General features: G+C 40.7%; 1 protein-coding gene across 1 annotated transcript; it reads left to right on the top strand.

Moving 5' to 3' along the window:
- Nucleotides 1–3254: 3254 nt before the first annotated feature.
- On the top strand, nt 3255–4622 carry LOC147612472 (uncharacterized). Its single transcript, XM_086783505.1, has one exon. The coding sequence runs from the start codon at nt 3255–3257 to the stop codon at nt 4620–4622; it is 1368 nt and encodes a 455-aa protein (XP_086639631.1).
- Nucleotides 4623–11259: the final 6637 nt, after the last annotated feature.

The raw sequence follows: 11259 nt of genomic DNA, 5'->3' as shown, positions 1-11259 counted from the left end.
TTTTTAGAAATGGGTAGCCTAGAGGACCTGCAAACAACTAAGTTTTGGATGGATAGACCAAGTTGTCCAAGCTTCCTAGTTAAGCATATTTAGATGCCACCAAAACTAAGATATGAGATTATTGGTAGGAGGGATGACCAATGTTTTCCAACATGAAATGAGCCGATAACTTAGTAAGGTTTGAACACTAGAATCCAAATAGCACCTAAGGTTGAAAACCTAAAAGCCATTACTAAGAAGTAGTGAGAATTTCTAACGTGTAGTACGAAAACTCAAAGAAAGATATAGAATAGGAGTTGGAGTTTAAGTTCCTTTTCGACTCTGTTGCCATATATATAGGCAGTGATGTGTGTGAACACACATCACTGCCTATATATACGAAAACTCAAAGAAAGATATCGAATAGGAGTTGGAGTTTAAGTCCCTTTTCGATTCTGTTGCCATATATATAGGCAGTGATGTGTGTGAACACACTTAGGACTGCCGGGGCACTTTTTCCCTCTTTAGGAGGTTTTTCCCCCGGCTTGTATATACGCCCATCATTCTAGGGCTAACTTATCTTTGTACATTGACACAATCTAATACATTGTGTTGTGTGCATTCTTGCTTGTTCTTCTCCAAGCTTTGTGTACTTTCCGGCAACCCTAATTCCAACAATTGGTATCAGAGCAGGTATCGGCTCCCAGGGCTACGCCGCTAGCACCCTCCGACTCATGTTCTCCGATTGAGGTGAGCTTTCACGACCGCTTGCAGGTCCCTATACTTTGTAGATAAACCCCCATTGGGCTTTGCGTGTTGAGGATGTTGCAGGTTCTAGCAGCTCGACTATTGCTGCTGTTTTACCCACTGCTGAACAAGCTCGTTAGGATGGTAAAGATGCGCAGGCTCATGCCTTGATTGCACTTTCTGTCAAACGTAACATCACTCCACATATTCGTTCAGCTAAAACAGCAAAACAGGCTTGGTATATTCTAGCTGGTTTGTATGCAGGTCGTAAACGAGGCAAAAATCTCTTACCTGTGTAGAAGAAGTGGTAAGGCAGTCCCTTCCACTGTTTCTTCTCCTATTAGTAGGTCTGCAACTTCTTCTCCTTCCACACGTAACAACAATAGGTTTGAGAAGGCTCTTGATAAAGGTAAGAAAAAGATTAGGTGCAACTATTGTAAGGCAACTGATCATGTCATTAAGAATTGCCCTAAGCTAAAGGCTAAAGAGGCAAAGAAGAAAGAGTCAAATGCAGCCACAATAGCGGATGCTTCTACAAATGCAGATTCTGCAAATGTTGTGCAGGATACAAAATGGGCGTTTAGCGTGTATTGCCAATATGACCCATCTGTGTACATGATGCATGTTTGGAAGTTTTTGTTGACTCTGATGTATGGTATTTTGACAGTGGTGCTACAAAGCACATTACCTTGCATCGTGATATGTTCACTTGTCTTGAGGATGTCTCTAATGGGAATACTGTCACATGTGCCAATAATGCTTCTTACCCAGTGAAGGGCGTTGGTAAAATTATGCTTACTGCTGCAAATGGCAGCACTTTCACACTTTCAGATGCTTTGTATGTGCCAGGGATAAAGAAGAATCTATTGTCTGTCTCTGCGCTTGCTAGACTTGGACTTGTAGTCAAATTTGTGTGGATGACAGATGTATTGTTCATGATTTGACTTCTGGTGATATGATTATTGCATCTGGCACCTTGTTTCGTGGGTTGTGTAGGCTCAATTCTTATGACAAGTGTGTGGAAGATTCAGCGAATGTAGTTTCTGATGAAAAGGCAGTTTCAGATGCAAAACTATGGCATGCTCGTTTTGGTCATCTGAACATTGCTAGTTTGCTGCGTTAGCAGAAATTTGATATGGTTGCTTCATTGTCCCCTCTTGAGGCACCATTAAAACATGTTTGTGAAGGCTGTATTTTGGGCAAAATGCAACGTTTTGTGTTTCCAAAGGATGGTTCTGTGCGGGCCACTCGCAAATTGCAACTTGTACATAGTGATGTATGTGGGCCTATGCAAACTCTGTCATTTGCACACACACACACACACATGATGTGTGCACACATGCAAGAAAAGGATTCTAGTTCGAATCTTACCTCACACACACATGGAAAAGGATTCTTACCTCACACACACAACATATGCCATTAAGAATCTTTGAAACCTTAGTATTATGCCCTTAGTCATGATCATCATCTTTCTCATCACTCTTGCAATTGATGAGAGTCTCTTCTATAATATGGTTGATATCATCCTGCAAGTCATGACTAGATGATATCATTCTCCTACAAGTCATGACTAGATAATAATCATGGACCATGGTCATCAAGTCATGACCATAACCATGACAGATGGGTGGAATCAGTGGAGGGTTTTACAGATGATAACAATTACTGTGTCACTCTATGATACTACATGCCCTTGTGCTGCTTTCTTCACATGCTTTGATGAAGAGCGAGGAGCTTTGTGGAGATGGCGAAGAAGCAGAATCGTTCCATGTGGTAATCGCTCTCCTTCTGCTGCACTTTAGGTTTGGATATAACCAGGCAAAACTCTAATGCTGATGCTGGAGCGAAAGGGTAGGATTAGCAGGAAGCTGCAGCACATGTGTCGCTATGCATTTTCTCCTTTGCCAGGCTATGTCAACACTAGAATCGAGCTCAGCTCGTGTTCCATCGTGGCATGGCTGTGGCCGACAGTAGAAACCCTCTTGTGTTTCGCAAGGAAAACATTTGGATGCAAAGTGGCTGCGTAATTTTTTCATCGCCATTGCTCTGATCATGCGGCAGAGTTACTTGGAGCAGAGAAAAAGCCCGCTAGGGTTCTGTCTGAGGAGAAGAAATCCATCTAACCCTGATGATAGTCTTCTCATCGTTACAGGGGAGAGTATTAACCCTAACTCTTTCATCGCTGATATGCAGAACGGCTGGAGGGGACGTTAGAAGCCCTAATTTTTTCATCGCTAATATGTGAGACGGGTGCAGGGGTCAGTAGAAACCTGGATTCCTTCATCGCTATTATGCGGGGGGAACAGTAGAAACCATAATTTATCCATGGCCGTACAGCAGGGTTGCGGGAAATAGGAGAAACTCTAGCGTTGGTGGTAAGTCCCCCCATTGCCATTGGTCAGGTAAGGCGGGGTAATGTTGAACAGGAGAAACTCTAGTGCTGAACAGGAGAAATTGTAATGTTGAACAAGAGAAACCCTAATGCTGAACAGGAGAAATTGTAATGTTGAGCAAGAGAAACCCTCATGTTAATGCTGGAGAGCAAGCAGAATCTGGTAGTGTCACCATCACGAACAGTGTCAGGAGGTCTAAGAAGGGACTTGTTGGAGCTGAAGGGCTACGAAGAATGGCCTGAGATGCCATCCCCACAACCCCCGAGGATCAATGTCCTCGAACTCAAGGTCCAAATCATAAAGCGAGTTGGCTCAGAGCGAGCCAACAGGTATTTCTCTTACTTCAGAAGCTTCATAGGCTCTGTCCTCAGCAAGCGGGAGCTTGACAAGCTTGTAGTTGTCGCCATTGGCAGGGAGAATTTGGTCCTTCACAATCAGCTCATCAAAGCTATCATAAGCAATGCCGTTAGCTGCTCACATGGCCCTCCTCTTTCCCCACAGGATGTCTCTAAACCCATCAAGGGTGTTCGCTGCCACAAGCCTCCCTTCATCACTATTGATGAAGATGATGCTGTACTCCAACCCTTCCCGTCTAGCTTGTCAAATGGGAACTCTTTCCTCTCTTCTCCACATAGCCAAAGGCCCTGTACTCTTCAGGATTGGGATCACAGAGCAAACAAAGACAGGCCAAGCCCGCTTGGCTCCCGAGAGCAACAGTCAATCCCTGACTTGTCCAGACCCATGCAGCAGTTAAAAGGCGCAGCAAGGCAGTTGGATGCTGATTCAAATACTGAGCTCATGCCTCCCTCAAAGCGGATTAGGGTTCGTGAACCCATGTCAACTGAGAGTGCAGAAATTTCCAGCATTTCAGGCCTTGAGGGGAACTTCATGGTTAAGGAGGAGAGGAAGAAAGTCCTATCATTATCCAGTGAGTCAACCCAAGCACCTTCAGCAATTGTTTTTTGCTCTGGCAGTGTAAGTGCTGCTGCACGGAGGTCTCGTCTGCAACCTTTCCCAGCACATCTGCTGCTGCAGGATGGTGCAGAAGAACTTTTGGATGCCTTGGACTTGCCTGATGCCAAGACCATGCAGGGAAACATGTTACAGATAGCAGCAGCAGAGGGCTTAGAGAGTGTGAGTGGGGATTGTGCAGATATACTTAATCTTGCTTTGGATTCATTCCTCAGGAGGCTGATGAAAGCGTGCATTGATCTTGTGGGAAGCAGAGCCAGGACAGCCAAGCATGAAAGGCTGGTCCAGAGTGACAATTCATGGGATAAGAATGAATCAGAGGCTATTCTCTCTATTAGGAACCTTAAGGGAAAAAATGGGGTGTGGCCAGGGCCTGCAGCCAAAATCTTCAAGAATGATGAAGAGAAGGTTCCACCTCCCATATCCCTTATGGACTTCAAGGCGGCAATGGACTTGAATCCCCAGCAGCTTGGGGAAGATTGGCCTGTACAATTAGAAAAGATCTCCTTTCGTACATATGATCAGTAGTCCAGCACAACAAAGCTGATCTTCTCTGGTTTTTTCCATTACAAATCACTAACCTTTCAGTTCAATATATGTCAAGCTTCCATATATCATTTTCTGAAGGCATTACCATCACAGGTCTTTTGGAAGCTGTAGAATTTTGGGATTCTACTGGGGGCTGTCCCCTTTGTATGAAGATCTCAGTTTGCTGCATTCCGAGTAGGAGGCGTATGGTTCATTGCTACATAAGAGAGATACTGGGAGAGGTTGTCTTTTAACTTTTAGGATTCCACTTGTAAACATGATTAATCAAATACTTCACATCCTTGTATGATTGTTTTAGACCTTATCTTTCATGGTCGCACCAATGCGCTTCACAAGCCAGGAGGTTGGCTTGTTCTTTGTACCATGAGTTTAGATGGCAGCTAGGGCAGTTTTCATGTACTTGTACTCTTTTGCTCAAGCCAACCCGATTGTGTAACAGCAACTTTTTCTTTGGAAAGTGAGTTTTAATTGCTCTTCAGTGCCCTGCTTTTGCAGCAAAGTATCAGTAGAATGCATGGCGTTTATCTCAAGGGTATTAAGAAAACAAGGATTTGGAAACTGGTAGGCAAATTAGGCTGGTAGGTTGGACTTCTCTCTCCTGCCCATTGAGCTGCAGTTGCAAATGAAATCAGCACTGTAGGATGCTGGAGATGAGTTTGCAGGCGTAACACACATCCAACCCACCAGTCAAATGGTTTGCTGACTGTGACTGCCGTTTCATGCCTATCATGGATGAAAGCGTGAGTGGATTCTTACACCTGGTAGTGGGACAGGCAGGGAGATAATAAAGCCCGCTGGTTATCACACATCTCCCATCCATCATCGAGCTGCAGTTGGAGATGAAATCAACGTTGTGTTATGCTGGGACCAAGTGTCAGGCTTTACCTCTTCCAACCTGTGGGCCAAAAGGTTGGCTGGCTGGACTACACTTCATGCCACTCAGGGATGAAAGTTTGAACAGCCACTTACAACTCGTCCTTTACCTGCCCGTGATGTAGGCAGGTCGTGGCGGGTGGGTACTCGGCCTTGCTTCACAGCTACAAAGCTTTCTTCTGCCAAGCATTTCTATATGCGGATAAGATGGACAGGGAAACAGTTAATATGATCCATGTGAATTAGAAATGGGTTGTTTTTTTAAAATGCTGCTGAGATCATCCTCCTATGAGTCAGTATTGTGTAAAGTCATGGGAATGCTGTGTTAGGAGTGGCGCACATGTTTCTCAAGTTTGCAGGGAACAGTTTAATTTCTTGTTTTTTGGTTGTTTCCCTTTTCCAAGCAATTGCCAAAGTACATCTTCCACACTTCTGAGCATGAGTTGAGGTCATTCAATTTGAGTATTAGGAGTCTCGATGATTGTATCCTGATGTTCAAGTACATCTTGTCAGCATTTTTCCTCAGAAAAGCCAAGGCATGATGGTTGAGTAATGAAGCAAAGTTGAGATTGACACCAATTTACTTTGAGAAGAGTATCAGGGAAAGAAGGGTATACTTGGGGAAAGAAGGGGTGTCCCAATTATAATGTTTCCTGATCTTGATAAGGAGCCCCAATTGAGTGTGGTAAGATGGACTGGAAAAGACTCAAATAGTACACTCTTGATGACACAAAAGAACCTAGCTAGAATGATTTTGTTTGTTTGAGAATAGAAGCTGATGCTAGCCTTTGTTGATTAACTTGTGTGGTCATTTCATGATAAACCAATAAGGAGCCTGTATGCCAAAAAAACAATCTTATGTTCAAAGAATATCTCATGTGGACCTTGAACATCGTGCCCAAGAATGACCTCAGTAAGACAATTATCTCAGGGTAGAGGGACACCCACACAAAAATGAGTGTAATCAAATCAAGTTGGGCACGGTTGGAAAGGACCATGACAGCTAGTGTTTTGAGTTTGTGCCCCTAGCTGCTTTTAAATGAGAGACAGTTTTTATGGTAGGAGAGACCACAACAAATTTACACAATCAGTCATGAAAATAAAGTCCTAATCATCAAAATCAATGTCAAGACTTGGGAAGTGCAAGAAATCATTAGCTATTACTGATTTGCATATTGTGGCAAATTGAGTCATGCAACAGCCATTGTGAAGATGGGTAGCTCAAGGATCCATTGCATTGTAAGGGAGAAATGTTCAGATCACCATTAATTGGTCACTATGTAGAGTGTCCTTATGATTATCACAATCAAGTCTACAACAATATTTAAAATGATTTACGGATCGGTGAATTTTACAACCTCATAGGTAGGACTTGAATGTCTCAATGCACATGACCAAATGAATAATCATGAAAGCACATCTACAAGCCATAAGACATGGAACTTTTGCAATTGAAAACTCACCATAGGCCCAAAAGTGTTGGACGGCCACTTAGCTTAGGTGACTATGTGGCCTTGAAACTAGGGCTTGAATTATTTTTTTCTACTAATGGTGGAATACAGCAAGCAAATGTAAAAATTTATAACTGAACTGCCTTGCAACCAAGGCTTGGATTCTTGCTTTAAAGAAAGCCAAGGTAATATGGCTTAATAAGCATATAAATGGAAAAAATGCACTATACTTATGTACTTTATGAGCACTGCTTGAAACCATGCACTCCCTTGCACAAGGACGATCATCACACATCCATCAACAAGATATTAGCAGTCCAAACCCACACACTCATGGCTTTTGTCTCTCTATGTGCAATCTAATTCCTCATCCTTGGTCCTCAAACAAAGGCCCAAAGGTTTTACATAAGCTGTTTTACATAGACTTCTGAGATTGAGAGCAGAGTTTGTGAGTTTTTAGATATTCTTGTAATAAGCATTGAACCTCTAATGAGGTGTGGGAGGGAAAATGAGAGTGAGTGTGAGTGTGATAGCTGAGGGGTGGTGGAGTGGTTTGAGCTCATCATCCATGAGTAGTTTTCACTCTTTTCTCAAAGGAAGATTAACAACTTGTTTGATGGAGAGATGTTCTGTCTTTTGTGATAAGGATTGAGTGATCAGATCGAGGCTTCAAGGATTGTTTCCTCCAATTGGGTGAAATTTTTTGTGGGTTGGAGAATCACAATGCTTGGCTTAGGCTAAACCTCTATTATTGTCGTTAATCATCATAAAGAGGTGGAGTATCTGCCCCTAAACCTCTACTATTGTCGTTAATCATCATCTGGTATGAACATAAATATAGATGGGTTGACTTAATATATTTAATCTAGGTACTAATCTTTCTAATTTTCTATATTATTATGTGATGCCATGTAGTGTACTTTTGGCCATTTTGTTTTCACCCCACCAATCATGATAATGAACAACACATGAAAACTCAAAGAAGTCCAATATATTGAGCAAAACTTGTTATTTTCTCCTTTAATTTAAGCTTGTGTAGTAGAGTGCTCATGTTGTGGGACTTGGCACCACAAAGGAGCCTCCATTTGTGAGAACTTAAAGTTAATCTCTTATCAATTAACTCTAATTGGAGCTTAATTTGATCCAATATCGAAGCTTGAGAGTAGCACTAGATTAGACGCCTCATTTGTGCCTAATTTTAATTCCAACTTGAATTGAGTGGGGGTTGGAGCATAATTTTCTATTGATTATGTGATTCATTTGTGCTTAAACCAAAAGGTTAATCAAGGCCTTGGCCCTTAATCTGAAAGGCCTATAAAAAGCCTACTTAAAGGTCTTATACAAGGCCTTAATAATGCATCCAAGTGCTAGCTGACGAATGTAAAAGCCTTTGCTTGCAACCTCCTTATAATAACAAAAAACTTACCTTTTACTTTTCCTTGAAATCTCATTGGTATCTATTTCAAACATTCAATCCTATACATATCATAAAAACTCAACCAAAAACTTGAATCACATCAATAAACCAAACGATTCAAACCTTGTCTTGTTTTTTTTTAACATATGCATTCTCTCTTCTACCTCACACATATCTTTAATGGCTCTCACTATTTTAGATGTGACACTCACAAAATGTTGTATAATTATTCCTATCCATTTATTGTGTCTTCATCATCAGAATCATGCTTTAACAATATAATTAAAAGAACATAAGGAATAATCATAATGTTTCCAAATAAAAACCATCATAAGAGCTTAAAAATTATGCACCTCATTGGAGATACAATGCTACAATCCTTCAAAGCTCTTTGTCTATAGCATGAATTTATCCATCTATTTAAAAGATCATCCAATTAAAGCAAAACAACAATACCCTTCTTGAACAAGGAAGAAAGAAGATTTAGTATTTTAAAATCTTGAATCACCTTAGAATGCGCATAAGTTTTCCCATAGGATTCTCCTTTAAAAAGAGAGAATCCCTCAAAGGGCTATACTAAATTCATTCATAAAAGCATTAAAATGCATCTATTATTTTATATAAATCAATATACTAGAACTATAAGTAATCATCTTCATTCATAATAAAAGCATTAAAATGTATCTATTATTTTATATAAATCAATATACTAGGATTAAAAATAATCATCTTTAAATGTCTTTCTATCTTTCTTGATCTCTACATAGCCTATATGACCATGCAACAAAGTAAACGTACATAACAAGTATAAACATTTTACAAACACATTACTTTATTTGCTCGTTTTTATGAGAGTGCAAACAAGTAGAAAACAATGTAAACTTTAAGATAATATGATAATGGCTACCTTTTTTTAAAACTCTCTTTCAACTCCAATGCGTTACCTATGTTAATGGATATAGTGTACGGTGTTGTATATAAGAGAACACTAATATGACGTAGGATCTTTCATAGCACAAAAAGTTAAAACTAAAATTGCACAATAATAGAGATAGAGAAGAATACTATATTACTGAAGAATTAATGCAATGATACAATAGATGGCAAAACCCCACACACATGTACATTTGTAAAGGGAGATTCGATGGGCTGATCTAGAACTGCTAAGATAGAGATCGCATGCTAATAGAAGCTAGGGAGTAAACTCATAGAGTGATGATTGATGTATTCCATGGAGAAAGGGATTGGCCGTGTATCTATACAGACATGTATACACGGGGCGGCCATGACATGACCATCATGTAGGTCTGTGATCATAGTTAGTGCCATCGTCCGCATTGTAGACACGGCTAGACTTGGCCCATAAAGATCAACTACATACTGCTACATAGTTCCCAACCTCCCATAGCCATCCGAGCTCATGTTGGGCCCCATTCAAGCCCCACAATGACATGGCAGGGTGTTCAATAGAGTAAATTTTACCTACTCCATGTGTGGACCCAAGATCGTAATGAGACAACGGTCCATTGTAGCATGTAGCCTGGCAGTGTGCAAAATCTAATCCAAGCCATCTCTAAACCATATGGCCTCCTAAGCCATCTTTTTATGTGAATACAGAGATGTTGGGTGGCACGTGGTTGCTCAACCATGGCTACTCCTCATAATGGAGGCCGCACACACATGAGCTAGCTGTTAGAAATATGTGACCTAGCATCCATTCCTAGTGTGTTTCCTTAGTGATACCTTAGAGTGGTTTGTTCTAAGGTTAGAATGATCAAATTACTAGAGTAACTGGGTGTAGGTCTAGTAGTTATCTTCCTTTGATTGGGGCATCACCTTTTAGGTGAGTCAAGTGAGAAATCATAGGGAAATGGAGAGAATAAAGGGATCTAGGTGATGCCTTTATGGTGACCTTGAGTATACTCCATTGCTCATTGGTTACGTTTCATTAACATCTAAGTGGTGGCATGTGTTGCTTTAATGGTTGTGAGATTGTTTATGTGATGATCTTGTGCATTGTTTGATTCATTCAATAACTAAGCTCACACAATGTCTTTTAACATGGTATCAGAGCTCCTTTCCATGGGAGTGTAATCTTTCATGAGTTGATAGATACATCTCTGTGATTGCGCGGGTAGCATTCTCTATTATTATTGAGTGGTATTTTTTGTGAGTGACTCTTTGTTGTAGTTGTTTGCTGATTCATCACCTCATTGAGTGGACATTGGAGTGAAGAAGAAGGTGTTGCATTTTTTGCATTTTGGGGTCGATTCATCACTTTATTGAGTGGCACATTGGAGTGAAGAGGAAGGAGTCAAAACAATTTACACATGTGTGCGTAGGTCTTTATGTGAGCATAATCTCTTTGTGGATCCTATCTTGAAATCATTATCTCATCTATTCCTCTCATTCTCTTAGTGAGTGGAACAATAAGGGATTAAGGGAGGGTCTATCACTTAGTGGGCCACACCATTGTGGGTGTGAAGAATACTCTTCTTGGAGAAGGTTCTTTGTGAAAATTTCTCATGAGTAAGAGAGGGCAAAGTTCAAGCATTTAAAGACAAGATTGTGGAAGATTCTTTCATGCATTGAAGCAAGAGAGAAGCATTAGGAGAAATATGGACTCTCCATTTTGCCCCTTAAGGAGTGAATAAAAAAAGATTGGCCTGACCAATGAGAGAGCTGGGATTCTAGATCCATGTAACATGGATCTTTTTGTCATATCTTTGCCCAAATCTCTTAAGACAATAAAATAATAGAGCCCATATCTTACAAAAATAGAGAAATGTCAGATTCCATATCTTTCATGTCAGATGTACCTTGTGGTCATCAGCACATGGAAGTTTGAAAACCGAATTTTATTTTTTTCCATTTT

Source organism: Cibotium barometz, chromosome 45, assembly GCF_041138505.1.
Source record: "Cibotium barometz isolate CiBa-2024 chromosome 45, ASM4113850v1, whole genome shotgun sequence".
NCBI classification, from domain to species: Eukaryota; Viridiplantae; Streptophyta; class Polypodiopsida; order Cyatheales; family Cibotiaceae; genus Cibotium; species Cibotium barometz.
The sequence above is the reverse complement of the archived record's forward strand: the minus strand, read 5'-3'. Positions and strand labels throughout refer to the sequence as shown.

Bases quoted from the DNA above. Each gene is read 5' to 3' on its own strand.
- LOC147612472 (XM_086783505.1), top strand. From the start codon at position 3,255: ATGTTAATGCTGGAGAGCAAGCAGAATCTGGTAGTGTCACCATCACGA.